The following is a 22,554-nucleotide window of genomic DNA, read 5'->3' as shown; positions in this document are numbered from 1 at the left end:
AATTGCTCCTCCGTTAATCGAAGAGCCATTCGTTATTTATTGGAATTTTTTGATCGAAGATCCATCGGGAGAGCACTTTCTGATTCTACTTTAAATTCTGTTTTAAAATTTTACTTTGAATGTTATTTTAAATGTTCGTATTTGGTAATTGTTAAATACTCATTTTTCTCTTCATTATTTAAAATATTTTAAAAGTAAAACGAGAACTCGATATCGTGTTTCTTAATCTGTCAATGTTCACTTAATTGCTTATTATTTTTTATTAATTCTGTAATTTCCAGTCAGTCCTTTTTGTAACGTCTTCTTAACAGAAGTATTTTTTCTAAGAATCTTTCTTGAAGTACTCTACATTTTTCTTGATCTATTCTACATTATCTCAGTCCTTTCACTTTACTGTAAGGTTTACGATGTTTTCCTTTGTCGTGATTATTGTCAATAGACACACGGAGTAAAATCTTAGTTTATTCCGGATTTAACGAATTTATAATTAGTAATATCATTTCTTGTTTAAATTAATTCATGAAAATTATATTAGTAAGTGAGAAAGGAAAGCATGTCGAGTCACGAGTGTTAATAGAGTGAATGTCAATTTATCTATTTAGTAATATTCCTCGTGATTCTGTGATCTGCTAATACAGCAATCAATGTGACATCATTCTCCATTTCCGCCAAGAATCCAAGCGTCGAGTGTGGGATATAAATCGTGCGTAAATTAAAGATCATCAAGCTTCCGGTATTTTTTTTCATCATCGTTTAATTTTTAAGATTAAACTGTTTTAAGGCTTCTAAGTGCATATTTGATCCTTTTAAATTTTCTCAGACTGTATTGCAATTAGATTCGTTAGTTTCAAACAGCTTCAGGATTGTGTGTGTTGTTGCTTGTTTTATGGGGGGACATTGTCCAAGCGTTTAAAATTTAATTTTCACGTAATTAAATTCTTTAGCTATTATATAAAGATATATACTAAAGAAATAGGACATAAAATATTGTATAAAATTTAATAAAAGAAAACTGGTACAAAATCTAATAATAAATTGTACGGAAGCATTGACTGAATAAATAATAATTCTTTAGCCAAATAAAAGTATTCTTCTGTACATAATTACTCTATTAATTTTTTTAGGAATTTAATTATTAGACTGTGGATGTTTATCCATTTATACTTAATAATACTTAAAAATATACGAAATATTCAAATATTTCATTGTAATATTTATATTGTAGTACTTAAAACAAATCTCTATTTAGGTTCTACTTCTTTAGTTCAATTTAGTTCATAAAAGTATGCATAAAGATCCACTGTCTATCAATTATCTCAACTAAAATAGTAACACGGTGATACTTGGCAGTTATTAATACTCGACGAAGAAGTAAGTGGGATATAAGAAACAAAAATCTGTCAAAGGAAGTAAAACTGGACGTGAATAGTCAGACAAGGTCCCCCTCTTGCATTCTACTGCACCTAGATGTACTAATATACAGCAATGAACAAAAATATCACCACAAACCAGATTTTCTTGTAAAATTCTGTGTAAACTTATAAAATTCACGGTTCCTTTTTCAATTCTTTTTTGTTGCATCGTTAAAATTCATTAAGCAACTGTGCTATAAAAATAAATAGTAAAAAATAATAAAATAATAGGAAATGTATAACGAGTTGCCTTTATATCAATAACATTAGTTATGCAAACTGATATTTTCAAATAAATTAAAGAAACATAACAATCAAATATTTTTCAAAAATCTTATATCTTCGAATCTATCAAGTTATTTATTTCTACAGCTATTTTATATTGAAATACTTCTGACGTGAAAATATTTCTTCTACATTGATCAAACGTTTCCAAACCCTACTTCTCATACAGTGCATTTCGTAATTATAAAACCATTTAATAACATTCAATTTTTGTATACTGCGTTACATATTCTCATACGTCGATGTGATAAAGAAAGAAGTACATATTTCGCATTTATTTATTCTTTTTTCCCGCAAAAACAATGGATTAAACGATAGACTAAAGAAAACAAGAAAGAGAAAAAAGATAGAAACTAGTTTATTTCTATTTTATAACAACAGCACCGACATAATAGAATATTTGATTTTACAAAAATTGAACTCAGGATACAATAAGATGAAATTGTTGTAGATCTACCTATAATTTTGCACGATTGTGGTCAAATTTGATCCTGTTCTACCTTCCATCTCGTACCTAACAATTTAAGTATTCAAGATTTTAGTTCTATAGCTACGCAGCGTATTTCGCAAGAACGTTGAGCAAAGAATCGTGTTTTCCCAAATTTACACATAAGTTTATAGAAAATAGGATGTTATGTGCCAACAATTTTGTTCATCACTGTATGCTACTATTCAAACTTCGTGCACAGTCCGGCTGGTGCAAGCTACACGCTACTGCGCGTCAAAAAAGGATCAACAAAAGAAGGGCTGTGACTCACTGCTTTATTCGGGCTTTGGCACGACCTTCTAGCGACTCTGAACGTCCGTCCGCAAAACGTGTTCGCGCGCAGAGCGCGACTCGAGGCTTATTAAAAGAAGAAGAACAAAAAAAGAAAAAGAAAAGAAGAAAAGAAAATTAAGAAAAAAAAATGAAACATGAAACATGAAACAAACAAGAGTGAAAAGCGCATATGGGGCGTTTCTTCGACGCGAAACAAGAGAGGAAACTTTCTCCATGAGAGAACGCGCGCCCCTTTTCGTGCTGAACACGCGAGCAATAATCATTTTAGCATTCAGTCTTGTTTCCTCGACGAACGACCTTTGACGTTGGCTCATCTTTTCTCTGTTCAAATTCGTGCAGATCCACTGCTTTAAATGATTTTTCTTTTTTTTTGTTCTTTTTTAAGTTTCTATATGAAGGTTTATTATTTTTATTTTTCACTTCACTTGAACTTCCTTTGGTAGCTTCGAAGCTTCACTTAATGTCTTCTCTGCATCACAACAAGCAACGCTGCCAATTAAATATTACAACGTTATCTATCACTTGTTCCTCCTCACACAGTTTTATATCCATTTTTTCTACGCAACGTCGCGAACAGATCGAGCTATTAATTGTCCAAGACGAACCTTAGATTCGGACACGATACTAGAGAGTCTTCTCCTAAGACAGGATAATTACAATTATCGACGACCAGAAATCGTGAATTTCCACAACCAGAATCGTTAGTATAAAACAAATCATCCAGCTGCACCAAGAAATAGCGGATCCCATCGAAGAAGATCCAATATGACGTCCTGTATTCCTCAAATACACGTCACGCTAAATAAACGAAGAGATTCGAACCAGTTTTATTACTGATTATCGGTCCTCGTGGCTTCCTCGAACAGATCATCGAACACTTTGTCAACATCTGCGGTGTTCACGTTTAGTAATGGCATTTGTTGAGGGGTAGTTATCGAAAGACACAATTTTTCATCAGATAAACCAGGCATAGTACGACTACGAGACAGTCCAACCATCCCTTTAGACGCAAATCTAGGTGATCTTCTGTGTTTCAAAGAATCTTTCGATTCTACATGATCACCTGGTTGATCGAAATATTGCCTGATCTTATCTTCCATCTTCTTGACGCTGTCCGCCATCGAAGACGCTTCAAATTGTTTGGACCTCAATTTCTGAGAAGACGGAGACTTTGGTTTGGGTGGTTTTGGATGAGAGCTTTGAAGCGAAGACGTTGATGCTGGTGTATTTATTTTAGGTGCACGAGGATAACGATTGGAGAGAGCCAATTGGTGCCAGGACTCTGATTTCGAGAGCACTATAGATCTAGAAGTTTTATTCGCACAGGATACTAAATATTCGTCACTGGAGTCGATTGGTACCGCTCCATTTGGAACTGGAGAACGTTCCTTGTGAATTGATTTCGATTGAGGGTTTGGCACCTGTTCGTAAGCTTCCCGTAAAGCAACCACCCTGTTCACGGTCACTGGACCTGGTGAACGCGCTCGAGTTGGCTCTGGTTTCTTTTGAGGAACTGGTGTTAGATATTTGGTAAATCGACTTGGTCCTTGGGAACCTGTCGGTCGATCGAAGTTTGCTGGTTGATTGTATCTTTGTTCCTGGTGAATTATATTCGATTGCTGATGGTGAATATTTTGATTAAAAGTCGATTGTGGATGGTGCACATTCTGAGTCACGTTTACAGGTTGTTGATGACTTAATGGAATATTTGGTTGCTTGTAACTTTGCTGTTGATGACTTGATGCAATATTTAGTTGATCGAAACTCTGTTGTTGATGATTCAACACAGTGTTTGATTGATTACAACTTTGTTGTTGAGGAACTACTAAATTAGGAGATTGACTCGAGGATTTAGTCTGAGCTTGACTAACAGTCAGGTGTTGTCCAAAATTAGAAGATTGATGCGGTTGATCATTCAAGGAAGTGATTTCATTCTGCAGACGACGAACCAAGCTCTGTTGCAGCAAGTTATGTCGACGAATTTCATCCTCTGAAGCAATAGTCTCGTTAGTTGGTGGTCTAGACCTGGACCAAGAAAATTGCGAAGGAGAAGGTGACGAAGACGTCCTAGAATCCACTGCCACTTCTTCTGATCGAGGTTCAGGACTATCCACGGACGATGCAACCGTTGCAATAGCACACGTGTACCTTGTAACTACTCCAATATCTGGGCTGATATCTTGATTTTGAATATTTTCATCATCCGGGAAAGTCGAACTTTCTATAGGCCAATCTGGTGTCTTCTGAAGATCCTCTTTTTCTTCTGCTGCCTTTGATATTTCGTCAGATGGATTATTACCATTAAATAAAACAGAAGGAACCAAAGCAGAGGAATATTTTTGGTTATCTTCAGACTCGTAACTATTCACAGGATTTCCAGATAATTGTTTCTGATAATTCTGCGTTTCTTGAAAAGGCACAGATTCTCTGAAACCTTGCTCACTAGGAATCTGACGTACACCAGGAACCACTACAGGATTATTATACTCAGAACCACTGGATACAGTATGATAATTCTGATTGTGATCCAGAATAAATCTCTGACGATTTTCAGACACCTGATCAGAATCCGACTGCTCACAAAATAAAGGTTTCCATTGTTTTTCACTTTCTACATCACTTACTGATATCGTTGGTCTATCCAATTTGTTAGAAGTCTGTACAGCAGCGTTGCTACAAACCAAGGTCTGACCTTTTGAAATTTTAGGCGTCACTCTGAAAGATCTACCTTCGTTTTGATGCTCTTCGTTTATTCCAGTTTGCACGGCCACTGATGAACTACCTCTCAATGTAGTATCTGCAAAATTATTCTCACCAAATCGATTCTCACGATCTTTTCCAGTTTTTATCGCTTCGAATATCTCTTTAGATCCTCGATGCTCCATAGGAGGATACTCATGAGTCTGAACACGTTTGTCTGGAACTACTTTGAAAGAAATCTTGCCATCCACCACTCCAGTAACGTTGTCTCGTTGAGCCAGTTCTCTTTGGCGCTGTTCTTCGAGTTTCTTCGTTTCTATGGAAGTTTTTCCAACGAATGGCGCGAACTGTTTGCAAAAAGATCGATAATCCAGTTTACCGTTCTCTGTAACCGTGTTATTGGCTCTGTTCTCGTTTTTCTCGTGTTCTATCCACGGTGGTCGAGGAAAACTAGGTTTCTCTACATTGGCTCTAGAAAATTTCGGAGATTGTTGCGTTGTTTCTTTATCAAACATCATTCTAGCTTTTTCTTTCAGTGTGTTTGTCGGTACTGGAGCGTTCTTTGACCAATGATAGGATGGAGGAACCTTGGATGGAGATCCTGGCGAAGATCTTTCTATTTTACGAAAAGGAGAGGAAGGGGCATGCCTGAAACCTGTTGACTCCATCTTCATCTGAGGATTTGGCACAGAATAGTTAGAATAATTTGGTGTAGAATTAGAGTAAACTTGTGCCTGAGCAGGCCCAGGGAACATTTTATTAGCTCGAAACTTTAAAGAAGGTTTATTATCCTTCTCTTCACTTATCGTTGGTTTATCAAAGGTTGTTTTAATGTTGGAAAATTTACTGTTCCAATTTTCGTTAGTCAGCGACGACATATCCATGGTGCGTCCAAATGTTTTGAAGGGAACTACTGGCGCAACTGATGGTGTTTCGTTGTTCTTAGTAATTAAAGCCAGGAATTTTCTATCGTTTTCTGTCTTAGGTTGAAAAGTAGGAACGGTAACGTTGCTAGAATTGAACGATTTGTCTCCAACACTAATTGGCTTTCTTAAGGACAAACAGCCCGTAGTTTCATGTCCAAGAGTCTCAGCTTGAAGCTTCAAGTAACTAGGAATATCAATAGTGTTCGCACGTTTGATCTTCGACTTTTTTGCACTAAATTTATTACTATTCCCGTATTTTCCACTACTTGAAGCTAACTCAGCCCGTTGCCGAAGAATAGCCGCCAATTTGCTTACGCGACTTCTTTCATCGCTATCTTCAATAATATTCTCGTTATTCTCTTTCTCTTGATAATTGTTAGCTCTATACGGAGCCTGGTACATATTTAGCTCTCCAACAGTCTTAGTATCAGCTGCATCCACCTGTTGGATCCCACGACACACACAATTATTGTCCCTAATTTCTTTATTCTTATCCTCTAGTAACTGTCTTTGATTTATCGCGTCTTTCGTGCATTTATCACGAACTTCTTCAGGCTTTCTGTCAATCGCACTAACTGTAGATATATTCTGTTCCTTCTGTTCCTTTATAACAGGCGAAATCTCTCCCAAAGGGAGACTATTTCTTTCCTCTTCTAACCACTTCCTAGCTTTCGCCAATTCTTCCGCAGAAACACCAATAGTGTGTCTAGTTCCTCTTCGTCTCCTGCTCAAGGACGTCGAAGGAAGCACAGGAATCTTCACCGTTGTCTCCTCAGGCATCTGTAGCCTAGACAACAAACTAGATACCAACCTTAATAACTGCAATTTGCTCGTCGGATCAGAAGCTGCGCCGTGTTTCGCGAGCGCATTCACGTCGATTTTCTCTAAAGTTTCTCGAAGACGGGACAAAGCAGTTTGTATATCGGATAATAACAAATCTTCGAGGAATTTCAGGTCTTTCTTCAATTCTGGTTCCTTGCAGTTGCCCAGAACTTGTTCCATGGAGGTACGAATCCGGAAGTCCTCTTCGGAGTCGACGCCAGAGTCTTCGGGAAGCGCTGGTGGTTCGTCCTCGCGGCGACCCCCTAGGGAGAGCTCGAGAGCCGCGCGTAGACGTTCTACCAGTAGCGGCAATGAATTCCACTCACCAACTGGCTGGTTCTCGTTTCGTCCATCGATGGTACCTGTCGCAGTCCCTTCTTTTCTTGTCGAGGTTTCCTCTCGTTTGATTTTCTTGTCGTTGTCCACGGTGCTCGAACTCGCTGAAAAAGAAACGACACGAGACGAGGGTTGAACCCAGAGACGACCTGAGGACACACAGCGCAGAGACGGCACACGAGGAAGCACGATACACGAAGGATCTATTTTTCTCATCTTTGATTCCTTTTTTTTTTTTTTTTTTTTTTTTTGACAGTATACGAAGGAAGATCTATTCTTCTCATCTTTGTGTCCTTTTTATATTCTATGTTTATTTGACAATACACAAGGAAGCACGAAAGACGAGAGGAGATGTACTTTTTTCATCTTTGAATCTTTTCTATCTTTTGGAGATGTTAGCTGGTTTTAAAGGTACACGAGGAAGTACGATACACGAAGGAATATCTACCTCTCTCGCCTCTGATACCTTTTTATTTTTCTGTTATACCTTTTATGTACGTTGTCTTTCTTTACTATGATTTTTTTTGGTCACACTAGAAAGAGTATTTGGTATTTCTTATTTGTTGATTTTTCTAGCGAGACCAGAGAGAATCAAGAGTCGTGTGGAAGTAGAATAAGTCGGTGTGTGTTGGCTCGAGACGCAAAAGGAACGCGTGAAACGCGTTTTCGCGAAGAGGAGCCGCTTAGCTTGACCGGCAGTCGCGCTCGCTTTATTTAAAAGCCACGGGATTCTCCGCGGGGATTTATTTTCGGTCGCTCGTTCAACGCCTCGCGGAGCTGCCCACCGGAGGAGAGAGAGCCCTGACGAATCGTGAACGACGCCGCGCAGCGAGACGAGAGATCGGCCCCATATGAGCAGCTAATTCGAAATTCAAACCAGTTCGATACTCCATCGTTCGTTCCTTTTCACGTTTTTCTTCTTTAAAAAGAAGACGTTTCTTTGGGTTGATTTGTAAAAGTTGATACGAAGACGATATTGTAGATATATCTAAGGAGAGTAGGTTTTTACTTATGGGTCTTATTGGTGGTTAGCTTCTTTGGTAAGGAGCCAGATGGATCAACCTCTTCGTTATTACACCAATTTTATAGATAACGTTGGGATTGCTTGAGATTCTTCTTAACCGATAACTAAGAAAGTGCAATTATATCTTCGTTTTGATAAGAGGATTTTTTATATTTCTATTCTGTGGTGTTTCATTTTGAAGTTGTAAATTCGGCGAGTTGTTCTAAAGAGTTCTTGTAGATTCTAATTGTGTCCATGGGACAGTGATTAACATAAAATAATAGCAATTCTAGTTTGCATAAAATATAAGTATGTATGGTTCTATTCAAAAGTAAATGGACAACTGTTTATTTTTGACAAGATCTAATTTATAATTACTAAATTATAGATAAATCAAACTACAGTAATTTTATTCCTTTTATCATAGTTCCTGACATGAAAATTTTCATTTATATTCTGATTCTATAAGAAGATAGGAAATACTACTTCTAATTATTAACTTCTTATTAACTTTTACAGTTTAGTAAAATTCACGTACTACTTCGTTGAAAATAGTCAAGAAATAAGTAACTGGTTGAACGCGAACGAGTGTAAAAACTTGAGAATCAAGTCAAGTAAATACCAGGTTACATTGATCAAGCTATTTCAAGTTTCTTGAATTCATACATTTAGATTAATCTGAAAGAGCTTAAAACTCAAAGTGTTCGGATTGCTATAAACAGTTAGTGCATTTAACTTATATTAAATAACATTTAGCCCCTTAACGTATAAATCTTTCCTTGATTTACAAATTTTTTATAATAACTAACTGGCATTTTATAATAGCTAATTGACTCTGGAACACTGAAAATAAATGTATAATATATCTTTTATATTATACATATTAAAATAGTTTAGTATAAGATAGCTTAAGTTCATGAAAATGAGTGAATAAAATAATCGATAGACTGAAAACAATCTATTACACATAGATGCACATATATCAGAGGCATGTGCATTAAGTGCACATAATTATCCAGGTCATAGCATAGTACTCTTTATACCATAAAGATCGATAGAAAATAACAATTATATAAGTTTGTTAAATCGAAGTTAGGCGATTGTTTAGTCAGAAGATAACAGACTAAAACACAAGGATTTAACAATCCTTGAAATTGCTTCGCGTTTCATTTCACACGCAACTAACAACCACGGAATGCGTTGAGCTAGATTCGTTCGATTCGAAACAGGTGATCCATCTATCCTCGAATTACCGTGCGTCACGAACCTGGTTGTGCGGCCTCTTTCTTCTCTATTTCCATCGATTTCCTCTCGTTCTCCACGTACGTCTCCTTCTCTTTTTCCTCTTTGAATAATTCCTCCTTGGTCTCTTCTGGATATTCTTTTACGGTTTCCTTTGGGATATCCTCGTAGGTGTCTAAATATTCCACGGTCTTTGATTTTCCACTTTCTCCCTCGACGATGTTCTGGAGATTATGGTTCTCCACGACGTTTCCAATATCTGGAAAAATTTAATGACATTAAAATGGAACGTGTTAGATGAAGAGAATGAAGCAGTTTTCTTTATCAACAATGGATCTGCATACCTTTCATTTATATCAAGATATAGTGGTCACAAAAAAGTATTGGCACATGGATCTTTTTCCAGTTAAGTTTTTTTTTTTTTTATTAGGTTCTACATTTTATTCTTAAACAGTCAAATTTTTGTAGTTACACGAAAGTACTAGCAAATAATATGAAATTTAATAATTCCGGACCTAATGAATTAGTACGTGAATGTTATAATAGACACAATAATGTGCTAATACTTTTTGCAGCTGTAAATAACGATAGATTACTAATATATTATAAATGTAGTATTCGATGATTTTCTCGAACTTTTTTGAGGCTACACTGTTAAAGGGTTAACGTAGCAGAAAACACAGCAATGGTTACATCGCAGAAAGATGTACGTACTTCGTTTTATTTTCTTTCTTTCGTTTTTTTTTAATCCTTCCTTTTTAGTAGTCACGTGCAAAGAATGTCCTTTAATAGTTCAATGTGATGAATTGAAAAAAGAACGTCAGGATTCAAAGATGAGAGAAAAGAGAAGAAGTAATGTTTCGTTAATGATGTTATGTTTAACAGACAATCGTACGCCCTATCGTATTTATTCAGAAGCCGCGATCATCATACATTTTTCCCTGAGTTAACGTAGACCAATTTCGCTCGTTCATTATCTATCAAACGATACTCGAATAATCGTAGGCCAAAGATATTCAAAGAAGATCGTGACGCCAGCTCGTAAAGAAGACCTCACCTTCCGCCTCCGACATTTTGATCCTCTGGATCTTCGACTGGCTGCCTGGAACCCAAAGCAAACATCGTTCTTCAAGCGAGCTGTCGATATTCGTAAGGTATTACAAGCGTAGTAAAAATAAATCGATGAAATAACAAACGAACTCGAACGAACAGTATAATTCTTCATTTCTTTTTCTTTTTATAACGTTCATTTTACATCTGTTACATATTACAAAAAGATTTGTATATTGCTTTTTATTTGCTATTTCACGTTTATTCCGTTATTGATTTGAAGTTTTTTTCCGCTTAAACATTATTTTTTGTTTTTATTTAATTGCAATAACAATCTGTTCTTAGTTGGATAATTTTTCTAGTTTTGTTTGTTAGTTCTGTTTCAACTTTCTCATATTAGAAAAAAATCTTTTCTTATTTCTCTGTTGAAACTTTTTTATTCGAGTAAAATTTTAATTTATTTTGTCTTGTTTCTTGATCTTCATTTGAATTCTAAAAATAATAGTGATTTATTGTTTCGAGTTTTATTATTAGTTTCGTTTGAACTTTCTCGCATTAGAACAGAATCTTACACTTTTGCTCTTGAAATTTTTATTCAACTACGATATTAATTTATTTCTACTTTAATAAATTTCTTTTGCTTGTGTTTTCTTATTAGTTATTTACTTTCGAACTTCTGCACGTGAATAAAAGAAATTTTCTCCTTTTCTTTACCAATCGTACTATTCAATTATGATCTTAATCTATTTTTGCCTAATTTCTCCATTACCTCGTTCCGCTCTAACTTTTCTAAGATAGAGACAGAAATTTTCACTTTATTCTTGTTTCAAATCCTATTCAATATTAATCTACTTTACTTAAATACGTAATTTCTAATTATCTTGTTCTTCTTCAACATTTAAACTACGTTAAAACAGAACAAATGTTCACTTTTCCTCTCTCAAACCCTATTCAAAAGCAGAAATTTCGACGTTTCCTGTCCCAATTTCACAATATCGAACGAAGTAATCTATTTTTACTTTAATACTCTTTCGCAATTATCTCGTTCTTCTCCAAATTCTCCACATTAAAAACAGAAATTTTCATCTTTTCTTCTTCAATCCCTAATTAATCACGATATTATCCTACATCTTTGTTCGAACAAATTTTTCAAAAACAAAAGTTCCCTTATTCTTCCGTCCCATTTTCACGATATTAACCTACTTTTGTTAAAGAAAGTTTCTCTAATTACCTTTTTCTTCTCCAACTACTCCACGCGAAAATTAATACCTTTTTCCTGTCGATCTCCAATTAGTCACAATATTATTCCATATTTTTGCTCGAACAAATTTTTCAAAAATAACAATTTTCACATTCTTCTGTGCCAATTTCACAATATTAATCTACTTTTGTCACAAAAAGTTTCTGTAATCACCTTAGCCTTCTTAGACTATTTCACAACAGAAGAAAGAAAAAAGACGTAGAATTCGTCACTTTTCGTCTCTCAGTTCTTATTTAACCGCGACATTGAGCCACTTTCATTGGACCTGAGTATAGTAACGCGAATAATAGTAACCGGCGCGTTTTCAGGATTCCCGATCCAGCGTTTCCGCGAAAACGAACCGCATGCGATCGCGTCCAGGTCGAGAACGTTAAATGAACGACTCTAGGTCTAGTCTGGTGCATTTCTCGATGGCAGAGAAGCGTTGGCGGCTGTTTCGAACACGACAGGCCTCGCGCGAAAATAGCTTTGACCTGTTTTCGCGAATACGGAAATTAGGAAGTCCTCTGCGGCCGATTCTATGCGAGCTATGCTCCCGATACAGTATACCGATTACATATTTGGAATCGTGATTCGTAAATTATTCCACTGTCTCGATCGTTTCGAGAACGTTTTTCGTCTCGTTTAATGCCGCACGAAATAGTTTCATAATATTCGAAGTTTAACCCCTGCGCTGAATTAATTTCAATTAATTTTTTCACTCATACGAACTATTCAGAAGTCGCACCGATTAGTTACGTAAATTAAAAAGTATAGAGGTATGATGTTAATGTTTCGCATTTATTATTATTCGTGTCATATCCTTGTGATAAATAAATTTATGGAAGGAAATCACTCGTTTCTCGAGAATCGAACATTAATAATATCGAGAAATTTAGAAAAAGTGAAATTGATTGCTTTGGATTTTGAGAGACTCATATTGCAAACATACAGTCGACTATTATTTGCTGTATATCATTCGAAAAATGTTGACGTAATAAAATGTCTTATAGAATGGAAGAGAACGAGCGAATTATAAATAAGACGAAAAATAAATAAATATGAATAGAAATGAATAAAATAAGTCGAAATTTACAAACAGAAATAAATACAATAGATATAAAATAATATTTATAAAAATGGAGCAACGAGAAACGATACGTACAGGATGCTTAAGAATAAAGAATCGATGGGAATAAAAGTGTTTGGGTCTTCAGTTATGCTCGTATCACTGTTGACTGCGAATCTTTTGGAAATAGAGTTAAACAAACAGTTCAGTTGTTGCTTTGTGTACTATAATAAACGTTTCCGTGAACGTTGCGCAATCCAAAAGCGTTTACTCATTCACTTCTTTCGCTGAGAAATCAACGCAAAAGCTACAAAACCGCGTATTATTCCGAAATGTCTTTCCGGCATTATTCCAATTTCTTAAAAAGTGTTTTTTTAGTCACTCAGAAAAGATGCTCGTGTTGATACCTTAGAATAGCAACAAAGGGACAGAGAACGAACGCTAAACGTTCACACAACGTGATCATAAAGAGTATTTTAAGGAACGTGCAAGTTTCTATGTTTTCTGTACCTATCGTTGTTTCGTATGATAAATTTCTAACTATAGACTTTGTGAAAGCCCATTGCAATTGCGTATAATCGTAGATAGCTATAATAAAAGAAAAACAAGTAGAAATAATAATATTATTATAATAAGAGGAATACGTAGTAATGATAATAATGAGGGATTCAATTTTTAGATAAGAGATTGAGAAATTGCAAACTATTCGTTTCAAGCATTTAAGAAATATCCATTGAGTATAATGAATTTTTGGGTAATATCCAACCACCGAAGGCTAATTTTGCAAATAACAAGAAACCTACGCACAAACGTCGACTTTCAATAATTGTGGACTATAAGAGGATACATTAGGGAAAATCTAAGAAACTCTAACACCACGATGTTACCGATTATAGATTAAACGGTATAATGCACCTCCTATTCAGAAGAGCCAATATCATAACTTTAATATTTAGAAAGTACTACGAATATTAAAATAAATTAGAATATTAACGAAACCTTAAAACCTGTTTACAGATTGTTAAATACTTATTTTCCTGCCTCGAAAGAAAGCTTCTTATTCATAAAAATCAACTAACCGTCTAACAATAAGTTTAATACTTAGAACGTTTAATTAAAAGCAAACTAGACTAGGATATTAAATCAAATAAACTTACATCCTTCGTATAAATTATTAATCTTCTTGCCATAAGAAAAGTATATTATCTATTTACAGAAGACAACAATCTTTTCAGTTAACGAAAAACCTACTTGCGTAGAACTTGCTATTCGTCTCGTCTAGCTTTCAGCATTTTAATACGTCCATACGTACATTCATAAATACATTCCTAACAGCAGAAGCTCAGAAAAAAGGTCGTGTCAATGACTCTTAAAGCAAGACGTTACTCAGCAAGAATCCTCTATCATCTACGAAACGCACATCATTTACTTATGCAAAGATCAAGTTTGCAAAGCCTCTGCAAGATCGAGGGTGAGAAAGCGGGCGAAAGTTCCGGTCAGTTTGCTTTGCACGCGGGACGACCATGATAGGCAACCGCGTTCTACCACGAGGCCGTGTGCTTTATAAATAGTTCTGAGAAGTTTCACCGTGGTAGACGTCTCCTTGCCTTCAGTTTTTTTCAAAATATTTTCCTACTTAATTCATGTCTGTTTCGTTTATTAATGTAGAAAGGTATAATAGATGGATATAGCAAGACGATACAGTAATGGTCATAAAACATAGTTAAGCCCATTAAAGTTTTTTCTGTGGTTGGTTACGTTAGCGAAAGTATCATTTATAATTTTTTCTTCGATTAATTGAAATATATTATCGAATCATTATCACATTGTGGTAAATATATTATCACATTGTGGTATGATAAATAGATTGCGGGTGATTGACGCGTTTGTGGAAAATTAAAAGACGCAGAAACGTACAGAAATACATAAAATATTGAAAGTGTAGCATAATCATTATGACATTTAAAAAATTTCCTTTTAGGTTTCATTTCTCTTAGATGTACTGCAAAGAAAGAATTGATTTTGAGTTAACATTAGGCTCCTTATGAAACCTATTATGCCTCAAATTAATTGTCACAGTCGTCGAGAGTCGTAAACTTTAATCACTAAGCAATTTTATGATTCATGCATTCACTATATCGCTTCCATCTATTATAAGTTTATCGAAACAACTGTTATTCGTTGGCAAGAGGACATCAAGTTCCTATAGATTAGAAAGCCACTGAATTTCAACCACTCGAAATAAATAAAACGTGATAGACGCTTTTTTAATGTCCATCTCAAGAAAGCTCGATTGGCCTTCGTTAAGCTTTAGCGAACGATTTTACATTTATGCAAAATATGCGTCTATGTGTCTTACGACCTTCTGTTCCAAAACGCGCGAGATACCAGGCGATCAAATTCGAGGCGATCGCGGTCCACACGTTCCTCGTGGACGTCTGCCAAGCGAGCAGTTTGTTGCTTGAAAGCTGGCCGATTTTGGCGACGTACATGAATCGAGTCAACTTAAGGGGCATACGTCCAACAATCTTCAATCGTTGTAGCACAACTTAATCATTATCAATGCTATGACGAGTCTCTCTTGGCAGTTCTTCGTTCGCGTTAAAACTCTGTTTTTGAAACATGAATTCTCTATTCAAATTCCCTGTCTTCCTCCTCATCTTCCTTTTACGGTTTTCTTTTACAACCAACTATTATTTATTCTTAATACTTCATTCTCTAACAGCAAGTAAATAGAGGGAAGGAAGCTTGACGATTTAAGAAGATTGACGACGAAGAGCGAATAAGGCTATAGCTACAATAAACGCATGTTCTGACAAATGAAACATTCGAAGGCCGAAATGCATACATTCGTAAAAATCATTGTATATGCATACAATAGCTGCTAAAAGTATCTGAACACTTACCACAGGAAACTTTCATGTATATGTTATGTATGTTACGTAATACATTTTGAAATTTCATTGACACTGTAATGACATAAGACTATCGTGATTATAATATTGAAACCAATCTGAAACTGTATATATATAAAAGTTACAGGATATTTAGTATAAGCATATATTTAGTAAAAAAAAGTCAGTATACAGTATGAATAGCCATATTAAATATATATATAATAAGTGTTAAGTGATGTTCCCATTAATATAACGGATAATTTATTTGCACTAAACATACAGTGGTTACAAAAAATTGTATCTCCCAATAAAGCAATTTTTCCTCAAGTTCTACATTTCATTTTCACAGTATCAAACCTTTGCAATCATACGTAAGTGTTGTTAAGTATGGACCTAACTAATTAACGTGTAAATGCTATAATAAATAAAATGATGTGCACATAGTCGTTCTAGTCAGGTACATATACATGAAAGTTTTCTACGATAACTATGAGCGTCTGTAAAAATCTTATTTCAGAAAACAACACGTGGTTCACATGTATCAAGCTATTAAAAACCTTTTCTAAATATATTATGAGTTATCCCAAACACTCTAAATTGCTATTTGATTGCTCTGATGTATTCAAATACTTTCATGAGCCACAAAATGTTAAAGTGTTATTCCAAAAAGCGACACATGGTTTGTATGTATCGAGTGACTAGAAATCTTCTCCAAATATGTTACGCGTGTTATACGAGACATTCTGAATTTCAATTTTCTGACATATCCATCAAAACTACAGTTCATCGGAACACCCCACCATAACCATAGCTTAATCGATGTGATTTAATTAAAAAACGATGAGATATATGATTTACCTTGAAGGATCAGAGGAACAGTGTCGGTGTATTGAGGAACTGCGCGCACGGGAGACTGCGCGAGCACCAGCCTCTCTGCCACCAGACTCTTCGTTCCGGTGGTTATCGTCGTCTTTGGCGGTGGTGGTGGTGGAGGTGCCATAGGTGGTGGTGGTGGTGGTGGCACTGGCGACGACGGTGGATGATGCTAGCAGCGCTGCTGTTAAAAGCTTACCGTCACCCGGCTCGAATTAGATCTCCTGAAATAGCAGCCGAGTTATTGCCGGCACTATGGACCAGCCTGGACGCATACCTCGCTATCGTGTACGTCGTGACGATTGGATCGAGGTGTACGCTTCCGGTACCGGACGCGGACACGCGCTCACCAGTGGTCCACCTTCTTGGCACAGACTAGAGGATCCTCCTCTTTGCTTCTAAACGAACGTCGCGCGTGATAATCAAGCTACGTGTGCGAGTACCAGTCGAGTGGACACCTGGCCGTGGCCGTATGAATGAAAAACGGTAGCTCGTATCCGGGATTTTACGTTCCAGTAACTCCGTTGACCAGTATTCTGTGGGTTGCTTTTATTGCGGAGCGGAGGATGTGAGTCAGGTGAGAGTTCGGTTCGAGAGCTTGTCCGCGTTGACGAGTTTCTATGGCTCGATTAGAAATATTACTCTGGTGATCGGTTAGTGTGCTGGATTTAGGCTTTTCGTTCTTGTTATAGATATGTGGCTTTTTAATACTTAAAAGCTGTCGTTAAACGAAATTACAATTAGTTAAATTATGTCATTAAAATGAAATTTGTATGGGGTAAAATTTTATTCTATGACAGTACCTGTTAGGATAGGATAGTTTTTCTATATTTGTTTTATCAGTTAAGTCGCTTAAAAGTTTTAAAAGTCTCATACGTAGCCATGATAATTACTTTTATAAATAAAGTACAAAGAAAGGTGATGATTACAGATATTATTTTTTAAATATATATCTTGAAATTTAGGATTATTTATGCCATGTTCTTGTGATAAATAAATTTATCAATATAAATCATTGTTTTTTAAGCTGTTATTAATTATGCATCTGAATAAAGAAGACGTAATGCGATATATTTCTAAAGAATTAATGAACCAGGAGAAGTTATAAATAAAGAGAATAATATCTACTAAATAATAATATAGTGTAGACAAATAAGTAAAGTTGTAACTAATTACGTAAAAATCATAGTAGATAAATAGACACTACCGTAATTGCTTACGAATTTTATTAAACGTTCCATATTATTACTTTAACAAGCGCTATCTATTATAATTTCAGGATAATAAGAATGTGAGCCTGAAATAGAACATAAATTAGTGGAAGATATAAGACGAAGGATAGTGGGTTTGAACGAGTCTGATGAAGTGAATGATACTGACCTTCCGTTGGATAATGAGTATGTAGTTTTGGAATGTAGTCTCCTTTAATAGTTAAATGCTGCTAGTTGGATGTCTACGATACTGATTCTTACCTTTAATTGCGCCTGAAGTCCAGTTACATATATATTTATGTATATGACACCGTTTATCTTCATTTTTTATAATTATAAAGTAATTAGAGTGCCTCTTTCCTCTTGAACTAATTGAACTTGAAGCATGAACGTTACTTAATTGACGTGCAGGATGAGACTAAATCCACGTTGTTTTCTTTTTGTTTAATCATCATAGTCTCATGCAGATCATCTAGTAACATCATTACACATTCTCGACTACCCCAGAAACTCAATTAACTATTGAATGTCTTATCGCTTTTTTTGTTCATTGGTTTTTAAGATTACTTTCCTACTCATTTGTCTCATTATTCCAGATTTATAAGAACTTTCAAAAATTTGTGGAATAATGCTATTATATTTTCTTTTAGAAGTTTCTTTTACATTTATGCATTAAAAAATCGTTTAAGGAGAATAGATTACATCTTTAATTCTCTACAGAAATACAAAATTTATTTCCAGCAACTTCCATGACACCTTTTCTACATTTAAACTTCTACAAGAAAACCATGTTCATGTTTTGATTAGTCATAACATGTAATAACAAATTTTGAATATTATCATTAATAATAAGATTATGATCAATTAATAAACATATATTCACTTTAAATTAACAACCTAAAAATCCAATGCATCAACTAATGATACGTCTCCAAGTAAATCCACTCAAATACTCCTCTTTTTAACCAGAACTTATTTTAAGCGTACATGTGACGAAACACGAAATAATAATAAATTTTTAGTGTTATTGTTAATGATAAATACTCATACGTTAAATGAACAACCATGCAATCCATTATATTATCCATTATAGTCTCATCTCCAAGTCCACTTAGATATTCCTCTTCTTAACTAGAACTTATTTTAAACATACATGTGACGAAACACAAAGTATAAAATAAATTTTTAACGTTATTCTTAATAATAAACAATCATACCTTAAATAAACAACCATGCAATTCATTACATAATCCATTATATTCACATCTCCAAGTAAATTCATTTAAATATTCTTCTTGTTAACCAGAATTTATTTCAGGTGTACGTGTGACGAAACACGAAAAAAATTCCCCGGGAATCGAGGTGCAAGCGTCATCGTCTGTGCAGGCGTCGAAGTCGCCCGCGTGCCATCAAGCATGCCACGCGATCCACGCTCACGTGTCACGTCTCGTGTCGTCATCCGGGATCATCGATCGCCGATCCGCCGAAATAAAACGCGCCAGACACGCACCTCTCGCTCTGAGCCGCGTTTTCCTGGCTCAGCTGATCGAGAACACCTTTTGTCGCTCTTCGCCTCCTCTATTTGGATTAGGTGGTGGCTGACTCCTTCGAGAGTTAGCCAGCCCCACCTGGTCCGTTTTTTCTCTTTCATGCTCCCCTCTTAAACACATTAAGACTCTCAGTCCCCTCTACTCCATGCCTGGAGATCGCTTTCGAAGACCCGTTAACCTACTGTGGCTCTTAGTGTTCGAGCTGCCTTCGAACCTTCCATGTTCGCAGTGCAGGTGCCCGTATCGTGCATCGTTCTTTCACAATAATCGTCCTTGGGTGCTGGTAGCCAGACCGTGGCGACCTAAGGTACACAAATTCTTAGAAACTTTGACTTTATACTGTTTCCTATTACTTATACTGTGATCCTAATTTCGCTTTGGTTTGAACTGAAAAAAGGATTTTGAGTGTTTTAAGAAAATCTGTAAGAAACATTTGAAACGAGAAATCACACGTGATTGTTTTGTACTTTAAGAAATTTTCCGAAGAGAAACTCGAACTTAAAAAATTTTCCAAGAATAGAAACGTTTGATTTGAAAATAAAGAGCGCAGAAGGGTAAAATTCACAGTGATTTGCTCTCTGTTACATTTATACTCGATGGATGCTCAGGGAAAGCCACTGATGCCAAGTGGTCTGCAAGGAGAACCGGAACTGGCCGGTTCCCTGAAGGTCGAAGGGAACTCGAAGATTCGATTAAAAAGATGAAGGGATGGTTCGACGCTTTCCGTATAGACGGAGGACCCACGTTGTATAGCTATAGTAATCGTACGCCTGTCACGGGAGATGTTCCTCTAGTGATTGTGTTCGTTATATTCGGCACCATCTTTACCGCGTTCCTTGTCATATTTCCTGGAATACGAAAGGAGGTCAGTACTTCCTTCTTCCTTTTACGCCTAATTTATCCTAAATTTAAAGTTTAATCCCTTTTTATCCCTAATTTAGAATTTAATTCTCCAGTTAATGATATAATTATGAGTATAATTTTTAGTTATTTGGTTACTGATATAATTATAAATTTTTATGCTTGACAGCGTATTAGCACGTTTCTCACAGTGACCTTGAGCCTTTTCGTTGGAGCGTCGATCCAAGGTTTGTGTAGTCCACTTCGCTCGCAATTAACTGACTTTTTTCTATTGAACTATATGTATATCTATGTATGTGATTCCTTTTATATGATTACAGTCGCTCAGTATGGATCATCCTGGCACACCAGTTCCGCGACCATTGTTAGCACATACAGTGCATTCTCGAGACAGAAAACTGCTGCGGAAATCGGAGGATATATCGGTCTGATGCATATAAACATCACCTACAGGCGTAAGTTGCTATAATAAACCTGCCGCCAGTCGCCTATTGTGCGTCCAAAATCAATTGTCTGCTCGAGGTCACTTTCTCAATTATGAAACGGTATTACAAATGACATGCCTCAGTTGTTAGAAAACGGGTTCAAATACAATTTGATGCGTCTTAAATTAATTGGTCTTATATAATGCTATTCAATATTTAAGTTATTCTCTTTTCATTATTTTAATAATTTCCACATAAAGTGCTACCAAGTAGCGAAAATCCAATGGACGACGTGGAGTATAACGAAAGATTCTGGTGGAGGAGTACAGGAGAGATGACGAGTGCCTTTAAGCAAGCATTGAACCAGGGTGCACCGTTTCCTATAGTTTCTCTAGCCGAATACTTCAGCCTTCATCAAGAAGGCTTTTCTTGGGGAAGCAAATATCGACAAGCTGGCTACTACGCGTCGCTAATGCTCTGGTATGCCTCGAGAAAATACCTTTGCCATTGAGTCACTCTTAATTCATTCTTCTGTCCTGACTGTATCTTTCGTTTTTATTTATACGTTGACTAATTGCTTCTTTCTAGGACGTCCTTTACCTCTTGGGCCATGATGAACCTGTTATTAATAATAGTGCCACGATATGGCGCTTACGGCATGATCTTCACTGGGATATGTATGCTTCTGACCAATTTAATCTACTGGGCACTTTTACCTTGCGAGCCTCTCATTGCACATATCGATGGTTCCATTCTTGCTTTTAATTTGGGATGGAATTATTGGCTTGTATTGTTAGCTGGTTAGTACTTTTATCTTCAGCTCTAAAGTCTAAAATCTAAGTTAAGAAGATCTACAGTTTTAAATCTAAATGCCTGAAAATGAAATGTTGCTTGAATTGAATGTATGATAGAATACATGATTGATGAAAAAGGAAAAATTGGATCCTCAGGAAGTTAATCCTTCTAGGTATCGGATGTATGTTCACTGGAGTGGTGATTACGGCGATAGACATGATTTTTCCTCATCAGTTCTCCACGATATTGGAAGTTGATTACGATACGCCGTACGACAGACATGTTATCATAGAAGAGAGTTTCGATACGAGGAACGTCAGGCGAAGATTACCTAAAATCGAGGATTCGTTTGGTGATCGTATAATAAGGTTCTATTTTAATTCATGTTTGCTTAATTATATAATATGTTGAATTAATCAGCAGCAGGCTTGAGTATTGTGATTTAGAACTTATTACATAGATCTGGAATTTTTATCGTTTCAGTCAATTGTCTTCCAAGCTACAAAATAGACACGATGTTAAGGAAGAGACACAAGGTGTGATAAATCGAGGATATACGTCACACGAGCCTTCAGAATTTCACCATGACTCTAATGAAGATTCATCAAAGAACAACTGGTCGTATCCGTTTCCATCGTCTTCACGTAGACCTATCAATACCTGATTATAAATGCTACATAATATTTTAGTGTTAACAAATTCCTCAATATGTTTCAACAGAAGTTTTTGTTCATTTAAAACTGTAAGTTTAGCCCTAGAACTCCTATGGAGAAAGGAAGGGAATAAACAGTAACTACAATGAAATATGCTTCTCTAATTTTTCTGATAAACTTAATTGTTTGACCGCTTGAGGACATAAGCTAAATTAACTCTTTTATTTACTTAATTACCATCAGATGTCTCTTTAAATTAATTAACCAATTATCTAATAATTAATTGAGAACTTAACATAGGTGATAAATTCTCACTGAACCTTTTGACATTTCCAGAAGGAAGATTTTCTTAAATTTAGAATCATTTCATAATTCAAATTATATTTAATAAAATAAATTAATAAAAAAAGAGATATAGATTTT

General features: G+C 35.7%; 2 protein-coding genes across 7 annotated transcripts; one reads left to right on the top strand and one right to left on the bottom strand.

The window, feature by feature from the left end:
- Positions 1–2,835: 2,835 nt before the first annotated feature.
- Positions 2,836–17,036, bottom strand: LOC132905009 (uncharacterized). Of its 6 annotated transcripts, XM_060955900.1 has the most exons (5): positions 16,914–17,036; positions 16,622–16,860; positions 10,565–10,609; positions 9,533–9,766; positions 2,836–7,366 (listed from the first exon to the last, which is right to left on the bottom strand). In XM_060955900.1, the coding sequence occupies exons 2-5, from the start codon at positions 16,761–16,763 to the stop codon at positions 3,309–3,311; spliced, it is 4,479 nt and encodes a 1,492-aa protein (XP_060811883.1). In that variant the 5' UTR covers positions 16,764–16,860; positions 16,914–17,036; the 3' UTR covers positions 2,836–3,308. The 6 variants fall into 6 exon arrangements, with proteins under 6 accessions (XP_060811883.1, XP_060811884.1, XP_060811888.1 ...); XM_060955901.1 differs by lacking the exon at positions 10,565–10,609; XM_060955905.1 differs by lacking the exon at positions 16,914–17,036 and having other exon boundaries at positions 10,441–10,609; positions 16,622–16,726.
- Position 17,037: 1 nt separating this feature from the next.
- On the top strand, positions 17,038–22,282 carry LOC132905020 (dual oxidase maturation factor 1). Its single transcript, XM_060955928.1, has 10 exons — positions 17,038–17,213; positions 17,916–18,033; positions 19,166–19,704; positions 20,006–20,262; positions 20,428–20,485; positions 20,579–20,713; positions 20,944–21,163; positions 21,272–21,483; positions 21,651–21,846; positions 21,962–22,282. The coding sequence occupies exons 4-10, from the start codon at positions 20,098–20,100 to the stop codon at positions 22,140–22,142; spliced, it is 1,167 nt and encodes a 388-aa protein (XP_060811911.1). The 5' UTR covers positions 17,038–17,213; positions 17,916–18,033; positions 19,166–19,704; positions 20,006–20,097; the 3' UTR covers positions 22,143–22,282.
- The last annotated feature ends 272 nt before the right edge of the window (positions 22,283–22,554 follow it).

The sequence above is a fragment of the Bombus pascuorum genome, chromosome 3 (genome assembly GCF_905332965.1).
Source record: "Bombus pascuorum chromosome 3, iyBomPasc1.1, whole genome shotgun sequence".
Lineage (NCBI taxonomy): Eukaryota > Metazoa > Arthropoda > Insecta > Hymenoptera > Apidae > Bombus > Bombus pascuorum.
This window is presented reverse-complemented; position numbering and strand designations above follow the sequence as displayed.

Coding starts and splice junctions, on each gene's coding strand:
- LOC132905009 (XM_060955900.1), bottom strand. CDS start 16,763: ATGGCACCTCCACCACCACCACCGCCAAAGACGACGATAACCACCGGA. Junction 10,610..16,621: donor TGTTCCTCTGATCCTTCAAG/GTAAATCATATA, acceptor TTTGGGTTCCAG/GCAGCCAGTCGAAGATCCAG. Junction 7,367..9,532: donor GAAAGAGGCCGCACAACCAG/GTTCGTGACGCA, acceptor TTTCTTTTTCAG/CGAGTTCGAGCACCGTGGAC.
- LOC132905020 (XM_060955928.1), top strand. CDS start 20,098: ATGAAGGGATGGTTCGACGCTTTCCGTATAGACGGAGGACCCACGTTG. Junction 20,714..20,943: donor TATAAACATCACCTACAGGC/GTAAGTTGCTAT, acceptor TTCCACATAAAG/TGCTACCAAGTAGCGAAAAT. Junction 21,164..21,271: donor TACGCGTCGCTAATGCTCTG/GTATGCCTCGAG, acceptor GCTTCTTTCTAG/GACGTCCTTTACCTCTTGGG.